The sequence below is a fragment of the Hylobates moloch genome, unplaced genomic scaffold, assembly GCF_009828535.3.
Source record: "Hylobates moloch isolate HMO894 unplaced genomic scaffold, HMol_V3 SCAFFOLD_4, whole genome shotgun sequence".
NCBI classification, from domain to species: Eukaryota; Metazoa; Chordata; class Mammalia; order Primates; family Hylobatidae; genus Hylobates; species Hylobates moloch.
The window spans coordinates 48,493,193-48,517,713 of NW_026652279.1; the positions used below are offsets into that span (position 1 = coordinate 48,493,193).

The window sequence follows — 24,521 nt, forward strand, 5'->3', positions numbered from 1 at the left end:
GGTTGAATCTGGCTGAAGGCAAGAAATGCCAGGGAGCAGGAAGTGGTACCCATGAAGCATCTGTGTAGCTGGAGCTGGTCTGCGAGACCCTTTGGCTGCCGCAGGATCTTAGGCCTGTCTCGGCTTCCTTACTGTTCACTTAGTTAGAGGGATTTGTTTATCTTGGAGTGAGAGCACCAGCACTAGGTTTTGGGGTCCAGGGTGCATATACATATGATGTAAAATGGATGAAAGATTATGGAGAGATCCCATTTTGAGGCCTACATTAATGTATAAATGCTCTGCAGCCAAAAATTGTATTTAAAAATGCTCAGCATCACTAATCATCGGAGAAATGCAAATTAAAACCACAATGAGAAAATGAAATATCATCTCACACCAGTCGGGCAAAGAAAATGTGCTGTGTATGTGTGTATGTATATATATGTATATAGAATACCATGGATTACTATGCAGCCATAAAAAAATGAAATCATGTCCTTTGCAGCAACACGGATGGAGCTGGAGGCCATTATCCTACATGAAATAACTCAGAAACAGAAAACCAAATACTGCATGTTCTCACTTATAAGTGGGAGCTAAACAATGGGTACATGTGGACATAAAGATGAAAATAATGAACACTGGGGACTCCAGCAGCTGGGAGGATGGTGGGGGTGAGGGTTGAAAAATTACCTACTAGGTACAACATTCGCTATCTGGTGATGGGTCCACCAGAATCCCAAACCTCACTATTACACAATATATCCAAGTAACAAACAAATTTGTACATGTATGCCTGAACCCACATTTTTAAAAAAAGTGTAAATGCTCTGACAGTTTTAGAAATGGAGTGGCTATCCTCTCAGGCTCGAATTGTATTACTGTATGGTTTTTGCATGCTGTGCCAATTTGGAAATTATGAAACACCTCTAAGTAATAAATTTTGTAACAAGGCATACACTGTTTGGCTGATACAGTCTTGGAGGATGTTAATGCCTACATATTGTTCCCTGAGCCATGAGATGAGCCATGGCCTGGTTCCAGTCTGATTCAGAGGTAGGAGCTTTCACAAAGATTTTATAAGTCCACAGAATCATGATGACTTCTCCAGTTTCCTGTCTTATGTCATTGGCAGATGGGGTAGGAAGAGAGCTTCCTAGTGCTGTGTTGTCCAATGGTCCATCTCAACTTTTCTAATCCAAGATGTACCACTGTACTTTAAGGAAGCAAATAGTGTTCATGTCAGTGGGACTGGTCCCTATTAAGGGAATGTTGGTGATAATATATGCAATCTAAAATAATTTGTTGGAAGCCTGGGCAATATAGTGAGACCCTGTCTCTACAAAAAATAAAAAAATTAGCTGGGTGTGGTGTTGCACACCAGTAGTCCCAGCTACTTGAGAGGCTTAGGCAGAGGATCACTTGAGCCCAGAAGTTCGAGGTTGCAGTGAGCAACTGATGGATCAATAAGAAAACAAAAGAAAGCCATTATACAGATGTGTGGCCATTCAAGCCAGCTACCTTAAGGATCCTAGGCCAAGACTGGGGAAAGATGGGGGAAAAAGCAATATAGAAAAGTTAGCTGCTTAAATTATCACCCTTCCTTTTAAGTAATGAGTACCAGCAATCAGTATGCATAGTAATTTCATTCCTCAATAATACAATGATGTCTATGTCTATTTTATTTCTACCTACTCCTATTCTTGAGCATACTTATATTCTTATCTTTAATCAAACCAGGCCCAATGCAGTTGTTTCTGTTGCATTTTCATATTGGCTTCTGATTATATTTTCATATGGGCACATTGCTCCATTTGCCTGATGATTTTGACCAAATCTGGACACTCATTTTTCTTTATTTCTTCTTTTATTCACTACATCTATTTTGCATCTTCCCACCCTGGTAGGAAAAGATTGCTCAAATGCGATGGGAACTGATGATGAAGACAAAAGAACACACCAGAAAGCTTTATCAGATGAATGATTTGTGTATTGAAAAGAAGAAACTTGATTCTCGGTTGAATACGCTACAGAATCAGCAGGTATGTTCTTTACCTTCAGACCCTTTTTCAGAATTGAGGGAGCTCTGTCAAAGGTAGCTATTCACAAGAATGTTAAGTACTGGCATTTAAACAAACCTTGCTTGATCTTGGACCACTTCTAGACCATCTGCGTCTCTGAGGACACTGAGTTGGTGTTAGCCACATTAGCCTGAGGGATTAGCTTTATTGAATGCCTCTTGGGTGCCATGAACTCATATAAGTACTAATCAATAGAATTGCCTTGGTCCTGGAGAGGTGTAAGATTACTTAGGTATAAATAACGACACCATTATACTCCCTGGGTTTGGTGTCAAACATCTATTTCCAATATCTGCATATTTCATTTGACTTGAAGTGGGCATCTTGAGTGCTGAAATCTACCCTGTTTTCTTATTAAAATGCGTGTCACTTTGTGTGGGTTTCAACTTGCTATTACATAATATTTAGCCAGCCTAACATTGTACTTAATACATTGTATGTGGTGGATAATACTTAATAAATACTTACCCAATCCAAGTCTTGCCCTCCACAAACCTAACACATGTATAGCATATTCTAAACTCTATGTTATATACTTAACAATATTACCTGCAAAAAGGCCAGTTGTTTCTCTTGGTTTTCTTTGCTTTATATTTTCTTTCAGAACCCTGCAAGTGGTCTAAGCTAAGTGTTCTAACAGTTTGGTCCTCTGAAGAAGAGCATCAGCATCACCTGGGAACTTGTTTAAAATGCAGGTGCTAAGGCCTCAACCCAGTTGTACTGCTTCAGAAGCCCTAGGGGAGGGGCCCAGCAATCTGCATTAACCAGCCTTCCCGGGGATTCTGAAGCACACTAGAGTTTAAGAATCATTGGTCTAAACAAAAGTCCCAAAGTAAGAAATAATGCTGTTTATTCCATGAAAAGTGAATTAGGAGGATTGGGAAGGCTTATAATTGAAGATTAGATGTGAAAGGAAGACTAGAATTTGAATATTGAAGGGTCTTTTTCTACTGAATAACTTTTGAGTGAAGGATCAAGGCAGTGTTTGAGAAGGTTAATACCTAACCCAAATCTTCACAGACTGAGTAGTCAGTCAACATTTGTTGAGTCGATGTGCTCTGATCAGTCCAGATACATTGGAGAGGAGACAGCTTAGAGGCAGGAGATCAGTTGAATGGGAGAGGAAGTTACTAGTATCTGTCTCTTTACACAGTATATCTTTACATGTATGGCCTGTTCACATAGGGTATCTCATTTAATCCTCAGAACAGTACTTTCTAAAGCTCAGAGGAGCTCAGTAAGTTGCTGAAGCTCTTAGAGCTAATGCATGGTGAAGTTAGTTTTGAAATTCAGGTCTGTCTGCCTCCAACGCTGACTCCATTGCTTCTTACAATGATGTGGGCATGAATTGGGATATAGCTGGTGACAACAAAAATGTGTCAAATATCAAAAGCCATCTCAAAGTCAGAATAACCAAAATTTGACTGACTCTGGTGAGGAGAAGAAGGGGAAAGTGAGGTGACTTCAAACTAACCCACTGGAATGACTGGACATGAGTTGGTGTATGAGGCATGCTTTTAGCTACAAGTAACCAAAAGCCCTATTGAGAGTACCTTAAACAAATAGGACTCATTGTTCTCACTTGACAAGAAGTCTAGAGGGAGATGACTACAGGCTTTGGTTTTGTAGGACCATGATGCCAGAGCCCGTATCTCTGATTTTCCCAAAGTTTCCTTCAAAGTCACATGACAGCTGCTTCAGCTCCCATGTTTCACATCCATGCACCAGCCTCTTCTGTCCCTTTTATTAAGGAGCAAAAGTTTCAGATTATATCCACTTAGCTCCTCTAGCTGGAAGAGAAAATGGGTAAGGTTAAGTGGTTAGCTTTCATGGCCTGTAAAATAAAAGTGAGCAAGGGAGAAGAGGCAGAGGGTGTTGGATAATCCTTACTTACTATGAAGGTCTGCTGTAGTACATAGGAGTAATGGGAAAAGTATGGACTTTTAGCATCAGGCAACCAGTTTCTAACTCTGCTCCCAGCTTGACTTGGCCAGTTAATGACTCCCTGAGTCTCAATGTCCTTATCTGTAAAACTGGAATGATACCACCCAGTTCAGAGTCGTTTTGGGGATTAGATGAGAGAGCATATGCAAAGCACCTTGCACAAAGTGGGCACCACGCAAGTATTATGTCTTTCCTTTCACAGATGTATTCATGCATTCAAATGTTATTGAGCATCTACTTATGTAGGAAGCACTAGGGCAGGTATTGGCAGAGTGGTGAGACTTAGTCATATGGAGCCGTTTCTAAAAGACAGGATCTCGCAAGAAAGGTAACAAACAAGCACTTCGGTCATGCCATATTAAATTGCCATTGTTTTAGATTAAAAAAAATGGTCAAATATCATAAATATTACATGGTTCAGAATGAACCATATAATATTCTGTAAATTGTAGTGATGTATATATATAATGGATGTTTCAATAAAACAGAAAGCAGGAAATCCTAACCTAGTCCATGGGGAAAAGAAGGCCTCCCTGAAAGTGATGTGTGAAACATGAGTAGGAGTCAGCTGGATGGGGAAATAACTCAGATGAGGAAACAGAAGATTTCATTCTGGGAACCAAAATACGGGCTGTCCAGAAAAAGAAAGACATACTCTGTCTTTTATTATTCCAGTGATGAGCTCTCTAGGTAATGAATGACTGATAGGTAGCTTAAAGTGTACTCATCCAAAGAGGATTTGCACTTGAAGAGTTGTTTGTTAGCCCAAAGGCACACATTTCTAATGGTGGGATTTTAGCAGAGGAATTGAAGGCTCCTAAGATTAAGGAGCAGTGGCTGTTTAGGGTGACTGTCAGGCCAGCACTCATCACAGATACACAGTATAAGGGCATGGAGTTTTTCACATACCAAATGATGCTTCAACAGGGAGCTGTTTTCTTTCAACAGGGCAATGCCTTCCAGGGCCCTCGGGAAGCAGATGTTGTGGCAAGAGAGGAGGTCACTGAATTGATCCAACTCCAGGCGGAAAGGATTTCGGCCTTAAAGGAGGAGATTGCTCTTTTGCGTAGGAAAGGTGGTCTTATCCTCCCACCCATTCAGTCTCCACAAGAGAAACAGATACAGCCCGTGGACCTTTGAGTTTGCTACTTTCTCAAACCCATACAAGATTTCTGACATAACTCACCGGAAGTTCTGTCTCCTCATCACCTCCAACAATCTTATTACTTTAAACTGAACTTGCCTGAAAGTCTAAAACCAGATCCAGTCACGTAGCTTTAAGAATCTCTCTACAATTTGGTTATCTTAGAACGGACTGCAGCACCCAACCTCTGTTATGAAACTGAATCATTTTAGATATTTCGAAACTACTAGATTGAATATGAAGTCTCGGAAGGCTGTGTTTCATGATTTCAGCAAATCATCTGTAATATATTTTGTTTTAGGAAAATTTGATTTGGGGGTATGCTGAATTTTTAGCCCTTGGCAAGAAAAACTATCATTCAGCAATTCATGAGAAAACTTTGTTTTCTTGATCCTTAGAAAATAAACTTAGATGTTATTAAGTGTTCTCTGAGAGGATGCAGGAGAAAAGGACATTTTGCCAACTATATCTTAGAATAGAAATGCAAATTTCAGTTTTGCCGTTGTTGACTTCATAAAGCAGTTTTTTGAGGGCTCAGGATTCAGGAAATACAAACAGACATGGCAGAGCAGTTTGCTTTGGGTTGGCAGAAAGCAGGAAAATAACCAGCCTTCTTGGATTTCCCACAGTTTTTGTAGACTCCTCAGTTCTGAGTGGAGCAGAGGGGCATGCTTAATAAAACAAACAGTCAATAAAGAGGCTTTTCTTTAAAGATTTCTGCAACTCCATCAGAATTCTAAGTTTTCCCCACAGTTGCTCATGTCCTCTGCCATCTTCTTTCAGGTTTTACTTGGGCCATTTGCTGGTTTTGATATAGATGAGGAGATAATGAAATAGATTTACCTTAGAGATCATCTTTAACAATCACCTTTGATTACGCAGAACATTTTAAACTAATTTAAGAGTATCCTTTTGGTTTGGGGGTAAGTGCTCATTGAAGCTCCTGGCTGTAACCATTGCAGGATAATCTCACTGACATTTGGAATCCTGTTAGTAACAGAGCATAGCTCTTTAGATGAACAGCTCTGTATTAATGAGCTACTCATTGAGGCTGTTCCAGGATTAGTTGGTCACTGAGAAGGGCGGGTGAAGAAAGGAACATTGCATAAACATAGAAGGGAACTCAGCAATGCCAAGTCTTCCTCACCTGTGATTAGCCTGCTAATGTGCCCCCCAAAATTATAGACAGGACTTGCTTTCTTTGTACATCAGAACATTCTTAGAGGTGGCCACTTGGCCTATTGTCTTCCTAAGATTCCTTCATATTCCCATTTAAGAGGTCAGAATACCTTATTGTTTGCACTTGTCATCATTAATTTCTGATGTAGTCACTTCTCTACTGGAGAAGTGACTTTTTAAAATCACTTTCTGTGTTGTATATCCTAAGCCATGTGTGCCTTTCAAGTATTTTTAAAAATATGCTAGTCATAGCCCTGAGTGTCTTATTTATTGCAGTAAAAAATTACCCCCAAACTTAGCTTGAAACAACAAACTTATGATCTCACCCAGGAGTGAGAGGGTTTCTGAGGTCCAGGAATCTGGGGACAGCTTGGCCGGGTGTTCTGGCTCAGGGTCTCTCGTGGAGTTGCAGTCACACTAGGAGCTGGTGCTGCAGACATCTGAAGCTTGGCTGGAGCTGGAGGGGCTATTAGCAAATTCACTCCCTTGGCCATTAGGCAGGGCTTCAGTTCCTCGCCATGTGGGCCTCTCCATAGGGCCGCTTGGGATATGACTTCTCCCAGAGCAAGTGATCCAAGAGTGAGGGAGAGAGCAAGAGAGAATGATGCACACAAGAGCCACAGTCTCTTACAGCCCAAGCTCAGAAGTGACATACCGTCACTATTGTCATATGGGTCACAGGCTGACCCTGTGTGATGTGGGAGGGGACTGAACAGGGTGTGAATGCCAGGTGGGGGTTACAGGGGCCTTTGTGGGAGCTGGCGACTGCAAGAAGCAGCTGCCTGGAGACAGTGGCTGGTCTCTGAGAAAGGTCTTGAGGCGATACCACCCCCTTGGTAATTGTAGAGAATCAGGAGAAGTTATGTTATCTTCCTGGGCCTCATTTTATTATCTGACAAATGAAGGATTGGTAGAATGGGTTCCTTCCCATTCTGAGATTCTGATTCTGATTGCAGCAAAAATGAACCTACAGTCTATAGAAGAGCCACATCAGGATTCGCTGTGCATTTCAACTGAGAGGAAAGCGAATTGGGATAATTATTCCCAAACTGAGCTAGACTAAATCACTAGTTAATTCTACAATATTCAGGGCTTCATTCCGCATGTTTGGGAATTGACAAGACAGTTAACACTCAATTATTTTATTTTGAATTGGACAAAATATGTTGATAGCTTTAGGTTCATTTCAACTGGATTCCAGGCTTAGTCTTAAATTTGTAGTTAAGTTAGAGCATCTGGGTCTTTGAGAAGTTAAGCTTCAAACACAAGTAGACCAGCAGGGTGTGGCATGGGCGGGGTGGCTGGAAAGCTGTCCTGCTCCTGGCACACTTCCCTGCCTCCTGCTGTGCTCCCAGAGGAGCGGCCTCACCTCTGAGGGTGAGGCCAAAAATCAGCCTACACTGAGTTACCTGTGGGTCAATTGTTCATATAACTTGGATATTCTGAACTCTCATCCATAGTATCGCCGATGATCAATCTCAGCATTGGAAGAAAAAGAAACCGCAGAGTCCACCCCTCTGTCACAACTTCAGAGTAAAGGAGTTGCTCATGCCTGCCAGCCAGCCTGTCCCGCCACAGCGGGCTCCCCCCTTAGGGAGGTCTGTGAGCCATGCACTAAATTTCTCTTTAGAGCTAAATCCATTGAGTGCTATGATTCCAGTCCTGTGTAGAAAGCAGATGTTTCACCTATCACTTCAGAAAAGTTCACCAAAATTCATTTTGACAGCTACCTTAGATCATCAAGGAGAAAGGAACAAAGGAAAAAATGTAAAAACCAGTGGGGCTAGAAGGTGAGTTACAGTTCAGATTGGGGGGCCTCTGGATAGCAAAGCAATGACTGAGAGCGTCAGCCCTACCCACCCAGAAGTGAGCTCTGGGCCGTGATGCCAGGTTGTCTGAAATCACAGTATCTTATTTTTTCTCTTCTCTTCCCTGCTCTGCTTCTCATTTCCTATCATTTACCTGTTCCTTACAGTCCTTCTTTTTAAAAAATCTTTTTAAAATACTGCTTTCCTGAAAACCATGCTGCATTTCCACATGAAGTTCTCTCTGACATTGAGCTGTTTGATGGAAAAGGGATACAGAAGTCTGAGGAATAGCAGGTGCTATACTTATTTTGGCCAGCAGAGGATGCACTTGCCCTAAACAGTCAGAGTGACTCAATGCCCTGGGGTTCCCTAGGACCCTGTTTATCAAATTCTTCATGTTTAAAAGCCAGGGTCTGGCCCCCACTTAACGAGATTGTCTCAAGTGGCATTTCATCTGTAACTCAATTTTACTGAAATCTAGAAAATACAGGCTCCCCCCACCCTCTCCAGCCCCAAAACTCAAAGCGTAGTAAGGCTTTCATTGTAAGCATCGGTCTCCATCTAATTCCACTTCCACATATAAAGATTTTTAAATTTCAATTAAAAAAGAATCTATGGTTGATCCTTTGGTTGGACAACAGTAAGTAAATGTTGATTTTAAACTAGTGAGTCAACTACTCTGGCAATGTTGGTGTATCTTTGGAAAGAAGGGAAGTGAATTTATCACGCACTGTATGTCCATGTGTGGCACAGCACTTAGCTAAATAGTATTTTGGAGAAAATACTTGGTCTTCAACACACACCTATATAAAAAAGATTAATTTTATTTCTTCAATATGACCTAAACTTCATCTCAAGTCCAGTTGGTAAGAGAACTATGAATCTGTTTTTCCTGGTCTATTGTACAACGGTTCCCTTGTGGACTAAACAGTAATGTGTTCTGCATGAATCCAAGCACAACTGACATTCACTGTTTTAAAAAACAAAAAAGAGAAACATTTGCTGCCTTTTCCAGATCTCATTTCTGATGGACCTGAAAATATTGTAAGTGGGTATTTTCTTCAGATACTCAGAGACTGAATTCTAACATGTAAAGACAATGCTGACTCACACATGACTCAGTTGAAGGTTACAGGGAAGATTAAACATTTATTTAGAAGTTACAGTGTTTGTTTTTACAGAGATATGTTGCCACGGATTATTGATTCTGGAAGGTTTTTTAATGCTCATACTGCTGTACACATCTTGATCTGTTTTCATGGTCATCTTAGGAAAATGTTTCCCGTAGCACCGGATCCCGCCATCTGTGTGGGTGTCTCCAGGCTGTGATACCGTGACCCTTGCTTTTCCCTCATGGTCGTGACGAACCATGTGCCTGGGATCCTTCCTCTTGCCAGTTTATCTGTGGGCCTCCTGCAGCCTCGCCTGACGCTGCAGAGGCCCCAGGTTAGGAGTCTGTCCCCCGCCAGCCTATGCGGTGCTTTCCTGGGTGACTCCTGTTAGGTGGCAGCTTCTTTATTTTCCCTCTCCAACCTCAACGGGTAGGATTCCTTATGTCTCTCCAGAATTATAAAACATATACATTTATTTACAAGTGCATAAATATATAAATATGGCTATAATAGAAAAATAAATACCAATTTTCTCTGTCTCTTTTTTCTTCTTTAAAAAAACAAACAAACAATATATAGTCTTTCTGGGATACTGGCTTCTGCCTAAATTGTGGGAGGTGGTGTTTCAAAAGACACACGCACCGGTGGCCCCAAAGAGAGCTGCATTCCAGGTTCCTGTCCTCCGTAGGCCCCTATGGGGTGCTGGGGACACCAGTCTCCTCCACTCACTTGGCAGGAGTCAGAACTGTCCACCTCTTCAACTGGTACAAGGCCCAAGCAGCATGGGGGCCCTGAGGGGAGAAAGAGCAGGAACCATTAAAATCCAGACTGACCGAGGAGCCAACACCCAGTGACACTGGGCCAATCTCTATCTGTGGTGGAGGTGGTTACAGTGGCTCTGGAAAGGGGACAGAAACCGACAACCGAGACAAGGGCACTTCTGTTCCCTCTAAGGTCTCTCATCGGAACAGGGAGGGCCACTTGCCACCCATTTCCCACTCATGCTGGGACCGTAGAGACTCCAGCACTGAGCCCACACCACAGGAGCAGATGAAGTCAGTGAAATGCAGAAGGAAGCCCTGCTCTTTCTATGTTTAGGCTGCTAGTCCACCCTTTGCTATGGCTTCTGGTTACAATCATCCCACTCACAATCCAGTCCCCCCAGATTGACACGGTCCAGTTTAAATGATGCTGGGTCGAGCTTTAGGACCCAGCATCTTTTAAATTTAATCTCCTAGAGACAGAGTCCAGGCTCTGCCTATGAATGGGCATGCACACAGAGAAGCTAAGAAACATTAGTGGATATTTGGTGCCCTCAGCAAGTATCCACTGATTTCTGAGGAGACTAGCATGGAGGGAGACAATGGGATGGGCTTAGTGTGAATGGCCCCAAACTCCTTGGAGAAAAAGTTCTGTGGAAGTACAAAGAGTTATGATGATGATGTTTGTAAGAATTTGGCTCCTTAATGATTGAGGCAACCTTATTCCTTAATTAAGAGACAAGCCTCAACAAAGCAAGGCATTTCAGAATGATTAGAGAATGCCTCTTAGTGTGATGAGCAGCAAATGGAATCTGTGAATGGCCTTGAAATGCAGAGACCAAAAAGGGCTTTTTTCTCTGAAATGGAGAAATAGCCTTTTTCTCAGAGGCTGTGGACCGCAGCTTATCATGTTGGAGTAGAACCCACCTGGACATCCCACAGACCTACTGGGCCTTCAGCGGTAAAGGAAAGTGGCCAGCCACCCTCGATGCCCCATGCCTCCCACATAAATGCTGTGGCTGGCTCCTTACCAAGCCCCACCTTTGAAGACTGTTACTACTGGCTTGTGGATGCCTACCTCATGTCACCCCCAGCCTGTTTAATTTCCCTGCCCTGCTCCTGGCACCAACCTGAGTGAAATGGAGGGTCCCACATTGCTTCCAGGACAGGACTGTCGGGGGCTCTCCTCACCCCTGACTGGCCCACAGCAGCAGGCTGCTCCTGGCGTTGGCAGCAGTCGTGATGGGGCTGCAGCAGCTGGTGAGTGGAGTCGTCGGGCAGTGTGTATAAGAAAGAGCCCTCGTCCGGGCTAGACTTGGGACCCCTGCAGTGCATAAGCCCAGATGGGGAGGTGGGGCGGGGCAGGGTGGGCTTGTTGCCCCATCCCCCTGCTGGCTGTCTCCCTGCCTGAGGGCATCAGAGCTGGTGAGAGCTCAGATGGGGCAAGGACTGCTCTCCCCTTTGAACATCAAGAGGTACCACACCATCATTCCCACTGATCATTCCAGTCCATTTCCATTTTATTCCATGTGGGAGGATGTGAAGTCAGGTGTCCAGGGGCCCATGGGCAAAGTCAGTTGTGGTGGGTGCTTCTGATCTGCCTAGTGAGGGAGGATTCCGAGATGCCAACCCATGCCCCCAGGCAGAAAGGGCATCACAACTGTAAATGAAACAACTGCCCATTAGGGCAACGGCTCAGAGGAGCATGATTGTCAGTCGCGGGGACCCCTGAGTACTACTGCTTGGCTCTCGGTGACAGGCCTTGGATTTGAGGAGCTAAAGGGAAAGTGAGGCTGTGGGGCTTGGGAGTGAAAGGGGAGAGGCCTGGTTACCTTGTGATCTGGTGACTTTGGGGGTCATATCCATTGCCAAGATGGGTCTGCCTCAGCAGGCTGCTGGTGTCATTCTGCTGCTCAAAAGGAACAGTAATGAGACGGCCATGCCGGGGAGGCCAGGTAACTTTCCAGTGTTCACTCGTCAACAGGAGCATCTGCTCCTGACTAAAGAAAGCCTGGCCCAACAGCCCAGGCTGAGACCCTGGGAGGGAGGAGGCCCCCCAAGGCAGCCCAGCCACTCTCTCCTGGGTGTCCCATACCTGCTGCCCACACCCAAGAATGCACTACCTGCTGAAGCTCGCCTGGGCAGTGCTGCTGCGGCTTCATGCCCTGGTAGCCCACTGCAGCCGCGGGGCAGCCCCTATTCATGTGGATCCCATTAGCACAGGCCCGTCCACTGATGCCACTGAGGTAGGGCTGTCCGCTGGCCTGGTGGCCTGGGAGTCCTCCCAATGGCACCATAGTATATGGGCAGGAGGAGGGTGGAAGGGCACTTCGAGGAAAACCCAGGTCTGTCGTATGTTCTGGAAGGACAGAAAAATAAAGGTATGCTTAGGCCAAGGTAGCCTGGGATGGGTTGGAAAAGCCCCACAAGGATCTCAGGAGGCTCCTGGCCACAGAGGGTTGAAGGATGTAGGCAGGGAATTGACAGTGCCCAAGCGATAGAGAACATTATCTCTTAGAGTCTCCTTCGTGTCGCCCATTTCTACCTGACACCTAGACTTTTCTGCAGGGAGAAGGGTGGGGAGATACAGGGTCCAGGGCTTGGGGGCAGGAGGCGGTGAGTGAAAATAAGGAACAATATTTAGAGGAGGTAATCTGACCAGATGTTTTGCCATCTGAAGCAGAAATTAGTGACTAAAAGTCAGATTCCAGGATAGAGGGGAAAGCTGAAGGCAGCTCTGCACCCAGCGAAGAGGCAGGACGGACTGTAAGTAGGAATGTGAGGTCAGAAGAGCAGCTTCGGACACTTAAGAAGATGGCACAACATGGGTCCTGAGCTCCAGAGGTGCAGAGAAGACAGTCCAACTTTCCCTCCTTCCTCCTCCCCAAGCTGAGGTATGTGAGCTGGGGGAGGGGCCCAGTCGTTGGGTGTTCTCTGACCTCAGAGACCTTTGGGGGACTTGGGCTTGAGCTTTCTGTGGACGCAGACCTAGGCAGAAGCCTCCTTAGTGGAACCCCCATTTCCCGCCCAGGATCCTCCCTCTGAAAGCGTCACTCACTCACTTTGCTTAGACCAGGCCCTCCACAAGCAGAAGGGGATGAAGGTGACGATGATGAGAACGATGGAGCCCAGGACGACCCCGACAATCAGATAGGGCAGGTCGCTGGAGCGAGCCACCATGGCCCCAGTGCCCACCGGCCGCTCTATGGTTTTAGGAGGGGGCGGCTGTGGTGGGGCCAGAGTTGGGGGTGGCAGTCGACCAGGCTGGCCAGAAGACTTCCGAGCTGTAATTGTGGACAAAACTCACTTCAGCATATGTTTCTTTGATATTTCCTTTACAACAAATAGAAAAAAAAATACCCCCATTCCGTGGGTGTGGGAAATGGGGTCAAACTCACTAGATTGGCCTCAAAATCTCTTATTTGAATGGTGTCCACACTCAGCATGAAATTGGCATCTAATGTGAAATCTGGTGTTGTGGCAGAGACCTGAGCCTTATATTTCAAAGCAGAGCAAGATGTCTGTGAGCCACGCACTAGAGTTGGACTGGGTCCTTCCAGCAGAAGTGGTATAGTGCTTTTGGGAAGAACTGGTGAACTTTTGGAAGAAAATATTTAAAATGCAGGAGCCAGAAAAAGAATTGGGAATGGAAGAATTTACCCACACCCAAGAGAGTGCTACCTGCTGGTGGACTGAGACATGAAGTACTAGGTATTAATGTGGATCACAGCAGGGGGACAGGTGTTCCGGGACTCACGAGGACACACAGTACATGTGAGATGCCAATTCAGAGGTGGAGTCAAGGCCATCAGCTCCTCACTTCAGCTTTGCTGTTAGGAGGTGTATCTGACCCTGCTGGCCCTAGTGGCCATCTTCTCCCCCAGCTTTCGGATTCTGTACCCTGATGTCTCCCACCTCTCTGCTGCTCTGTATGCCTCTCCTTCCCTCTCTGTGCCGTCTGCCTCCATAGACACTGGGAGGCCTTCCTGGTTCCTCCCGTCTGCACTCTTTTTATATTCTCACCTAGTCCTGTGACTTCCACCTATATCCTAAAGACCCCCAAACCAATCTCCCCACCCGGACCTCCTGCACGGGGCAGGAGCCCTGCTTCTTATCAGACACTTCATTTCAATGTCTCCAAAGAGTCAAAGACTCAGTAAGCCTCCAAGTGGTTTTACCTTGTTCCTTTCTCATGAAATCTGTTTATCTTCTTGCCGTTGCCATTTCAATAAGTGGCAACATCACCTGTGCAGTACTTTCAGCTGGAAACCTTAAAGTTTATTTTTAACTTCTTTCACTCTCTCCCAGCCCTAGCGTGCAAGCAGGCCCAGGTCCCACCCACACCTCCTTAGAAAAGAGACTCATACCCATCCCTTCTCTTTACCTTTACATTAGAGCCCCAGTTCTCAACCCTCAGCCCATTCCCTGCACAGTCACCAGTGACCCATCCCAACAGACAAATCCACTGACGGCCCTCCCCTACCTCACAGCCTCCAGTGGCTCCCGCTCTCCCTGGCTGCACCAGCTCATCTCACAGCACCCTCAGTGGCCTCTTTCCTGGGCATTCACTCCCATAACCTCCTTCCCAGTGCCTGACACTCCAACCATCTGGAGCTATGTCCAGCGTTGTCCCCCAGGCCACTCCTTCCTCATCCTGGCCTAAGATTCAGTCCTTCCAGAAGACCAGTGTGAAGGCTTTATGAAGTCTCTTCCTCCCTCTGGGCACTCCCTGCACCAGGTGATCCAGGATTCTGGGCTGTGCATGTATCTGCCCTCCCTCCGGTGTGCATGATGGAAGAGGGCAGGGAGAGACACAGAGGCACTCAGGGAGGATCTGCTGAACAACTGAAAGCCAGTGAAGCAGGAGAGAGAATGCTATTGCCTTGATGAATGGAAAATGTGTTGTTCTGTCTCTATTCCTATTCCTTTGTGATCTTCTCCTGATTATGTTCTTTGCAATACAACTGCTTTATCTCACTTTCAGTATCTGCAAAATGGAGATAATGCTATCTCCCCATCTGACCAATGTGCAAATATTAACAAGTTATTATGTGACTATGTCTAACATGTTTTAAGTGCAATAGAAAGGGGCTGGTCTTGTAGTTAAGACAATCCTGGCCCAAAGCATGCTCTACCCCTAACTGGCTGCATGGCCTTGGCTGAAGTATACAGCTTCCTCATGCCCACTTCCTTTCCTATCTCATGGGATTGTAGTTCAGTTAAATAAACCAACCCATGTAAGCACCAAATATCATTGCAGGAATAAAGTATTTATAGGAAGTTCCCAACTCAAGAATGAGGTCTATTCCCTGATTTCATGGATGAGTTAATTATCAAGTTCCTTGAAGGTCATCATGGCCTATTTAGTATTAGGCACAGACAAATAAGTAGACAGTGAAACATGACCAAGTCTGAGGGTATTTGGAAAACAAACAGTCTTCCTGGAAAAGAGACCCAGCACCGCACAGGGAATGGTGACTTTGCCTTCCCTCGCTGGAAACACCAAGACAGGAGAGAGAACCCAAAGAGCTTCACCTTTGGTCTCACAGATCATCACGTTGCTGAACTCACTCTCTCCTCCTTCATTGAAGCACTGCATCTTAATGTCATAGGAGGTCTCTGGCTGCAGGTGGCTGATGGAGTGCCAGTACCTGTCCCCTGGGAAAGAGAGTCAGAGAATGGTGCATGGCAATGTGTATATGGTTTTCTTGATCCCAATCTCATAGTCAGACTCAGCTGGGGCAGTGTGTGGGGGAGGATGCCACTGACTGGCACAGGGGTGGCATGTGGAGGAACACTGGAGGAAATGTTCTAGGTGTCCACCCATGTTGTCCCATCATCATGTGGGTTCATGAAGTTGACAGCTTCAAGGGTATTATGAATGAGTGAATGACATGGAGCTTAGAGCTTCATGTCACACCAGACGCAGGTTTATGCTTCACCAGATTTCACCAATACCTTGTCCCCTATGCCAGCGGAGGAAACTATATCACGCAGAAGCTATAAACACAGAACTGTGTCTCACCTTCCACCATGTCCTTCTTGTAGTCACTATCATTGTCACTGTCTGTGGGTCGATAATAGATATAAAAGCCATGGATTGGGGTATTGTTGTTACTTGCTGGGATGTACTATAGGGAATGGAGAAGAAACAAGTTGACAATGGGCAGAGAAAACATCATCAAAGCAAAACCACTGGTGTATGAAGGTTCTACCCCAGTCCAGAGTTTGAATTTCACTTAGGGCCCCTGGCAAAGGTTTCTAATGATATTCCTGAGGTTCTCTGAAAAATGTTGTGAAGGTTATTCATTATTTTATTTAGCCTAGAGGTCCCTAAGCTTTTGAAGAGAAGAAACAAATTGCCAAAGACTTCAATTGCTTCTGATCTCCCTGGACATGTGAGGGAACCCTGTGGCTGAGAAGCGGCCCTGAACAGTTGTGTTGGGATCCCCTGTGGTGTCAGGGGAAGGGCAGGAAGGAGGGTGAGGTCTACCAGGTCAAGGCACCAGAATCAACAGGAGACCACTAGAGCAGCTCCAGCCACTAAGAGCCTCCCAAATTCCACTGGTGAAGCTTTCAGGTGCCCTGTTCGGGGGAGTCTAATCCCCAGGCTCACAGGGAAGGGTGTTTAGGGGAGGCTGGCTTCCGCTGCAGTCCACGGCCAGGCCCGCTTACCATCCACTTGAGCATGATGGTGGTCTCATTGACCGCATCCGTGAAGGTGATATAAGGACCTGCCACGGGCCTCTCATACACGCGGCCGCTGTAGCCCGACACCACGTAGGGCCGAGAGGGGGCGCTGGGCTCGCTCTCCCCCAGCATGTTCAGAGCCCGGACTCGAAACTTGTAGGAGGTGCCTGGTGAGAGGGACACTCACTGAACTCAGGAGCTGGGAAACACCTTCTGATTCTCCCATGGCCTTTCAAGGCCCAGGACCTGGAGGGGTCTTCTGGGCAGCCCTTCCCCAAAGCAAGTTCTCAAAGGCCTCACAAGAACACCCGCCACTGTCAGAGCCGAGCTGCGGGGGAGATGGCTCTGGATGCTCTTCTGGAGGGAGGCGGAAGGCTTGTAGGACTGTGGTAAACACCACAGACAGCAACACGGAGGCATGCTGGTGGGTGGGGGCCTGGGCCGAGAGAAGGGGATCCCAGGCTCATCATCCTCCTCCAGGCGGTCAGGGGCAGCTGGGGGATCAGGCCGAGGCCACAGCATGGAAGGGCCCCTACCTTTCTCTAAGCCTGTGATCTCCACGGACAGCCGCGATGGGGGAATGGCGCTGGTGGCCAGAATCCAGTCTCCCACTTTCTTTAGCTTCTTGTACTCCACACGGAAGGACTGGATCGGGAACCCACCATTCCCACGGGGAATCCAGGTCACGTACACTGAGGTCTCGGAGGCCATGGAGATGGTGGGCCTGTCGGGAGCTTCTGGGGCTGGGAAAGACCGTACCCAGTGAGGAAGGAAGCAGGGTGAGATGACGCTGTATGCCCACTGGGCCTGGCTTGCTTCTGACGGGCCCACTCCTCCCCACAGCCCTCCACCCACTGGTGTTCACGTGAGACCTCCCCACGGCTGCCCGGGCTGCCTCTCCTGGGGGAAGGCTTTGAGCTAAGACCCCTTATGCTATCCTTCTGCAAAGCCAGAGTGTGGCGGCCCAAGGACCACAGCTTTGGCCTCCGCTGCTCTCTGGATGCACCCAGTCAGCAATCCCAGCATCAATGCCAGCCTTTTATTTAAAAAGCTCCAAACTACACTTTCTTATTGTGGTTAACTGGGAGATGCCAAGAAAATGTCACAAAAACCCTGGACCTACAGAAGCAAGACCCCATTTAGCCACGGGAACAGGCCCTCTGAGGCAGTTCCAGTCCTGACTGCGCGTCCTGTCCCTGCTGCTCGGGGCTTACGGGAGAGGCGGCCGTGGTCTGGCTGGCTGCTGCTCTGGGGACTGGCTCCAGGGTCGTCTCTCTGGATCTGCTGCTCCTTGCTGGCCATGATCTCAGGTTTGGGCCGCCGTCCTGGGTGGAAATGGGTTGTAGTCAGCAAGGGAGGAAGCAGGCATATCTCCCTCCCACAGAGTCCTTTTTGCCTGAGACTTTGCTGAGGGGCATGACAAAGTGATGCAAATAAGCATCCGGGGCACTGAGGGTGTGGGCTCAGCCTCGGCCTAGACTGGCTCTGTTGTGGTACTACTGCTGGCCCCTGTGTGACAGAGGGACGAAGGGGTGCCAGAGATGCAGGCTGGCAACTCTGCTGATAAGAGCTGGGGCCTCAGCCTAGCACACAAACCACAAGGAGGCGGTAGCTGGAAGGAAAGATGAAGTTCAAGGTGAACAGCTGGGGCAACGTAAGCAGGAATTCTCACCTGGGCCAGTGGAACTTGCTTAGACCCACGGAAGCCCTAAGCAAGGGGCAATGTTTGACTCTCACCAGTTCGGAAGGTGACCATGGCTGTCTGGCCCTCGCCTGCACAGTTGTAAGCTGCCATCTCCACTTCATACAGGCTCCCGGGGTCGAGTCTGGTGAGGGTCAGGCGGTGCTGGTTGGCAGGAATGCCAGAAATGGTCCAATCATCAGAGGAGTTTGTGACCTGCTGGAGAAGGTAGCTGGTATAAGGACCGGCATCTCAGCCTCGGGCTCTGAGTGGGCTGTGGTTTACAAAGAAAGCAGCGCTGAGCCCAAGAGGGCAGGAGAAGGGGAAGGACAATGAGCCAGGTTGGGGTTGGGGTGGCACAGACTCAGACCGACCCCCCTGGCTATGGGACACCAACCTTACTGGGACATTCAAGTCAGGCTTCCTGACCCTTGTCTAATGTTCTCATCAAAGAAACCTCAGTGGGGGAAGTCAGATAGCCTGATTGATATTGCTGAGAACTCCTCCAAAGACCTTCTCTCCCTATATTTCAAAGAATCTCCATGTTTTGCTTTCTTTCTCCTTCTGTATGTAAACCAAATGCAGTTCCCTCTGTTTATATTCTGAGACACAATGATGAGAAAGGTAACGAAAGTATCAGTGCCCATCGAAATAGCAACATTCGCTAAGCACTTACTCTTACGCTGTGCTCCGCATGGAACTAAGCAGTTTATAGGTGCTACTTCCTTTTCCTCAAAATAGCCCAAGAGATTGGTGTTAATATTGTTCCCACTTCACAAATAGGGAGACTAAGGTTTAGAGAAATGAGCAATTTGCTCAAGGCCACATGGCTAGTGAGCACCAAAACCGTGACTTGACTCCAAAGAGCATGCCCATCATTGCACCCTATCCTGGGAAGAGTCTGGGATCCAAAGTCCTGGATTCAAATCCCGGTTGTGTAACTCAGAGCAAGTCCCCTAACTCTCTGACCCTTCAGCTTTGCATTTCACCAATGAGGCAAATAAACTCTCTCAGGTTATTCTGAAGATTAAATGAGAGAAGTTGTATAAAGTGCCCCACAGTGAGCTTGGTGCACAGTAGATTCCCAGCAAATGCCTGGCCTCTCTGGGCCCCTCTCCACATCCTCAGCCCAGTGCAGTGTCTATCATTTCAATCCTCTTTGTTTCTGCTCCAGCCTTCAGTCCTTGCTCACAACTTAAAAACTGTGGATGAATTGTGACTGTGATGGATTAATCTTTAATAGCTTCAAATTCCTAGCTCTTTAAAGGAAAAAGTAAGGGAGCTCCAGGCTCCCCAGCAGGTGATGCTGAGAGGCTGCTCATCTTTGCTGCCCCACCTTTCGGGACAACAGACTTTACTGCCAACTCTACACCCCAGAGAACCTGCTGGAGCCTCAAGTTGTGGTTTGCTGAAGGAAGAAAACAGCTGTAAGGAAAAGCTCTTCTCTCTGAGCAGAATATTCCAAAATCGAACAAAACCTACCATTCAAGGCACAGGAATGGTCTGGGCTCATTGTCAGGCTTCCAGGATTTGTTCCAAGGGGAGACGTTTTTACAAACTGAGACTCCCCAGTGGTGCTGGAAACCCAAACACAGTAGCCTAGGGTCTGCAGATGCACCAGGAAATGAAACTTGCCTCATGCATGTGAAACAGTGAAAATTAGCTGAATGATTCCCAATCCCCAGCAAGAGAAGGGGGGTGAAAAAACACAGCCCGAATGCTGACTTTTGATTTCAAATTCTTTCTTGGGTAATCTTTAAGACTTGTTAGTTCCGTAAGAGAGGAACTGCTTTCAAGCCAGAACTTCTGCCTTGGCAACCCTAGGCTGAGGAGGCCCCAGGCTGGAGCCTGAGAGAAGCCAGACGCAGCAGGGGCCTGTCCGGACTCTCACTTCCCCTGCGCCCCATGTACCCCTGCCCTCCCAGCGCCGGCCTCACACTTCCACTGGGCCCAGAAATGAAAATAAGAAAAAGAAGGGTAATTAGTCACTGTCACACACACTGAGGGGGTGAATGCGGCCTGAGCCTGGCATTTCCGGATCACCACGGCACAGCCTTTGCCAGTCTGCCTCTTGTGCGAGGCTGCTTCACGGCCACCTATTGGCCTGAAAAATATTATTCTTGCTCTCATGCTGGGTTTTGTCTCCTGGGAACCATGGGCGTTTGGCCTGCCCTGATCTTTGTCTACAACTCCGAGATGGAGGTGTCCAGTTACATGGGGAAATAGGATTAGGACCAGTCCTGCCCTACAACATGTGAACAATACTGCTTTTTGTTAAAAACTCATTCACTCGCTTTGCTGGCTGCCTATGAAGAGGCCAGCAGGTGGAGGGCTAATGAGAAACTGCTCGCCCCGTCCCCCTGCCTCTGGGGAGGCAGCAGAGGGGGCATAGGGGGTGCTCTGCCTTAGGTGTCTTTCTGACAACCCCAGGGTCTCTATGGACTTGTCCTGACCCAAGGTCTTCTAGGAGAGCACGTAAGGGAAAAGAACAGAATAGAAGGAGTCAGGGCCAGGCTCCAAGGCAGGGAAACAGCTTCCGCACAGCTAGCGCTCTCCACTGTGCAGGGTTGGTTCTGTTTTCTTGCTTGTTTGTGGAGGTGGAGAGGAGTGGAGAAAGACTTTTAATTCCACATTCATATGCTTTCCACCAAGTGCACATAGCATTTTTATAAGCAAACGTAATATAAATGCATATTAAAAATCAGCATGTATATGCTTTTATCAAATACAATTTTTAAAAATCCATTTAAGAATAATAGTTTTCTACTATCAAATGGCCTTAGAAAGAAAATGGCATATACTTGGAGTGAACAAAAACATTTTCAAGGACATTTTCTTACAGGGAATTTCACGTCCTCATCCCTGTGGGGTAACAGCAGGTAAGAGCACAGCCTTGAGCGAGAGTGGCGGCCTGGGGACCCTGCCCTGCCTCACAGGACACAGTGTCCAGGAGCATAGGCCTGGCTGGGCTCTGCCCCCGCATCCTGTCAGAGCCCGAGACTCCCTCCCTGACAGCTCCTGAAACATTCACCTGGACAGACTTCCTTCTGTCAAGGAGAAATAGCTGAGGTCTGAACAACATGATGTGATTTGAGCCCAAATGCCTGCTTGTCAAACTCAAGCCATGACAGATTCTGAGAACTGAGGGGGTATTTTACAGCCTACAGAGAAAACACTTGTTCACAAATATTTGTTTTCCTGGCATTACAGCTGGCTTACCATGCCAGGTTCCTGCAGGTATGGACCCAGCACGGCTTACTTTCATAAAAACACAAAATGTAACATCAACAACTAACGACAGAGGAAAGCAAGAAGGAGGGTGATGGCTACCAGGGAGACTGTTCACGGTCTCCTCAGGGACTAGAAGCTAGTGTGAGCTTCTGGGAAATGAGTGCATAGAGCTTAGTACCGGATGCACGCACAAGGCTTTTTCCTGGGCCTTCCAGGCTCCCACACACCCATCTCACAACCAGCTTCCTGGGAGGTGGCAGGGACGGACACCGGAGGAGACAGAAGGGTCTGTTTAGTGGTGGGGATTACTGGCTCAGGCTTCGGGAGCTCAAGGGGAGATGGCCAAGAGGCAGTGACTCTGCTCAGCCTTGCTGGGAAGGCCGTGCAGGGGAGGCAGCGGCCCCACACTAGGGCCATACCTTGCGGTGTTTCACCACATAGTAGAGGATTGGTGCCCGGCCACTGCCCTCATGCCGAGGCCGCCACACCAGTTCATATGAGTCTGTCTTGGAGGTGCGGGGCGAGCTGAGGATGATGGGAGCCTCGGCGGGAGCCCCCTGCCCCTTCTCTTCTGGACACTGCGGGGGAGCAGGCCGCCCTGACGTTGGGGGTCTGGGGAGTGCCGGTTGCCCCCTCAGCATCTGCTCCGGGTTGCCGGGTTTGGAGGGTGGTACAGGAGGTGTGCCAGTAGCCAGCTCAGCATCCTGCCATAGCCTCGGGGTTATGCCTGGAGGACCAACAGGAAGAAGGAAAGGTTAGTCTCCTGGTTTACCTGCTGAGCCATTGTTCCTGGCGAGAAAACAGAAAGAAGTCAGAGAGGCAACCCGGGCCCACCATCAGCTATACTGCCACCCACTCTGTGCTGCCAGCCAGGCTCCGTGGAAGACAGCGCTGGTGTCCCTGTCCTGCCAGAAGGAAAAGGCAGCCTGGCCTGCCTGGCCCGGACTCAGGGGTGGCTTGGGCATAGCAAGCAAACTCCTGAGTCCGTGTTAGGTACATCTCCAGTGACTAACTCAATTTTCTCCCCAGGTTCAGGAACCCTGTGCCTTCCCTCTCGGTCTAGGCTGGAGATGGGGACATGTCCCTTCATGGTGGAATTTTAACACCACGGCACCATGTGGGCCTTTTCCTACTGAATATGAGACATGAACGCAACTGGGAATGTCCTCTGAGAGTCTGTGAGGCCAGGAGGCAGTGCTTCCTTCAGGAGGTTTCCACAGAATCTGCCAGCACTGTCTCTCCTCTACCTGACCTTCCCCACCATAGGACATGGGCACCCAATAATGCTGACTTAGCATTGTACTGTATTCATTGCTGTATTTTTCTCAAGTTGTTTCCCTGGTAAGTTTCGTCTCCATAGGGGAGTTCTCAAGGGCAGGGTCTTTGCTGCGTTGCTCTACATCCCCATTACCCCTCCCTGGTTGAGCATGGTCACTGCTCAGTTGGCATAGGCCCCAACTGGAATGAAGCTTGTTGAGAAGGACAGACTGGCTTTTCTTTACCAAAGCACTAGAGCGGTGGTGGTCAAACTGGGTTCCACAGAAATATTTTTTTAAAATACAATAATTAAATGGGCTATTTTCATTCGTGAAAATCTGCACTTCTGATTTATTAAGTTCATATAAATTTGAACATACAACTAAAAGCTACTTTTTTCTATCTTATATACTGGGGTTCCAAGTTAGATTTCATTTGAGAAAAGGATTCAGTGAATCATCAGCTGGAATCTCAGACCCCTGGGCTACACTCACTTGGCCTGGAGGTCCGCAGCTGGACTACGGCGTGGGCGCTCCCGACCTCGTTCTCGGCCATGCACTGGTAGACGCCTTCGTCCTCAGGCCCCATGCTGAGCACGCGCAGGGCCCTGCGGGAGAGCCGGAGGCGCTGGCTGGAGATGAGGGGCACGGCATTCCTCAGCCACAGCACGGAGGGCGGGGGGTTCCCACGCACCTCACAGGTAAGCTTGGCACTCTGGCCCCAGGGGATGACCAGCTGGGACAGCTCCATGGTGACCTCAGGGGGTTCTGCCAGGAAACCAGAGCAGGGTGAGAAGGGCTGTGTCTTTCTGTCCCAGGGCCAGATGGGCTGGGAGGGATGCAGTTAGGAGCAGCTCCCCTGTCCTTTGACTGTTGCTTTTTCCTAATGGGCAGAGTAGAGGGAAGGAGAGGTCTGATGTCTCCACCGTCAGAATCGTGACAGGAGGGCTCCAGGACTGCGTGCTCTTGCTCTGGGATCCGAAGAGCCCTGACCCTTCAGCATGCCTCTGTTCCTCACTCAGCATGTGGCCTTTGACAAGATGCTAACCCTTTGTGAGCCTGGGTTACATTTCTAGAAAGGCTGCACAGACCAGAGAGAAGGCCAAGGAGAAGACAGTCCACAGCAGACACTCACCGAACACCTGGACATTGTAGAGGATGACCGCTGCCCCGGGCTGCCCAACCCCATTGTCGGCCATGCAGCGGTAGGTGCCTGAGTCCTCCTCACTGGTGGTGTCGATGAGGAGGTTGCTCAGCAGGAAGCGCGTCTTGTTGTAGCCGGCGACACTGGACCCATCCTTGGCCCAGGTGACCCGTGGGGGTGGGATTCCACTGGCCACACACTCCAGAATGAGACTCTGGCCTTTGGTGACGATGATGGTTTGGGCCTCTGGGGGGTAGATGATTCGGGCAGCCTCAGCAGTGGAGCCTGGAGGGGCAAGGAGGGCAAGGACAGAAGGCGTGTGGACCAGGATGTCCTGTAGAGCATCCCCAGGAGGCAGTCAAAGAGCATGGAGATGGGATCGAACAGCCATTCTGGATCTTTCAACCTATGTAGAGTGGGGCGTGCTACAGAATCCCTTGGGGCTTGGTGTCCTTATCAGAAACAAGGGCTGCTTCTGCAGGGAGCTGTTATGAGTAAGAAATGAGAT

General features: G+C 48.0%; 2 protein-coding genes across 11 annotated transcripts in view; one reads left to right on the plus strand and one right to left on the minus strand.

The window, feature by feature from the left end:
- Window positions 1–9,789, plus strand: part of CFAP44 (cilia and flagella associated protein 44) — a 154,661-nt gene extending 144,872 nt beyond the window's left edge. For 3 of the 4 annotated variants that reach the window (XM_058437496.1, XM_032150163.2, XM_058437497.1), the window contains 2 exons: window positions 1,890–2,024; window positions 4,956–9,243. In XM_058437496.1, the coding sequence (XP_058293479.1) occupies window positions 1,890–2,024; window positions 4,956–5,147 (327 nt within the window). In that variant the 3' untranslated portion in view covers window positions 5,148–9,243. Of the gene's footprint in view, window positions 1–1,889; window positions 2,025–4,955 lie in introns of all 4 variants that reach the window. The other variant, XM_058437495.1, reaches the window with a different exon arrangement.
- Window positions 9,685–24,521, minus strand: part of BOC (BOC cell adhesion associated, oncogene regulated) — a 75,419-nt gene continuing 60,582 nt past the window's right edge. For 4 of the 7 annotated variants that reach the window (XM_032755062.2, XM_058437499.1, XM_032150161.2 and 1 more), the window contains 14 exons: window positions 24,005–24,298; window positions 23,365–23,637; window positions 22,033–22,340; window positions 18,439–18,601; window positions 17,916–18,026; window positions 17,238–17,444; window positions 16,687–16,868; window positions 16,037–16,142; window positions 15,547–15,669; window positions 13,074–13,295; window positions 12,135–12,370; window positions 11,844–11,920; window positions 11,142–11,335; window positions 9,685–10,041 (listed from right to left, as the gene is read on the minus strand). In XM_032755062.2, the coding sequence (XP_032610953.1) occupies window positions 9,854–10,041; window positions 11,142–11,335; window positions 11,844–11,920; window positions 12,135–12,370; window positions 13,074–13,295; window positions 15,547–15,669; window positions 16,037–16,142; window positions 16,687–16,868; window positions 17,238–17,444; window positions 17,916–18,026; window positions 18,439–18,601; window positions 22,033–22,340; window positions 23,365–23,637; window positions 24,005–24,298 (2,684 nt within the window). In that variant the 3' untranslated portion in view covers window positions 9,685–9,853. Of the gene's footprint in view, window positions 10,042–11,141; window positions 11,336–11,843; window positions 11,921–12,134; window positions 12,371–13,073; window positions 13,296–15,370; window positions 15,670–16,036; window positions 16,143–16,686; window positions 16,869–17,237; window positions 17,445–17,915; window positions 18,027–18,438; window positions 18,602–22,032; window positions 22,341–23,364; window positions 23,638–24,004; window positions 24,299–24,521 lie in introns of those variants that run through there. The other 3 variants (XM_032150162.2, XM_058437498.1, XM_058437500.1) reach the window with 2 other exon arrangements.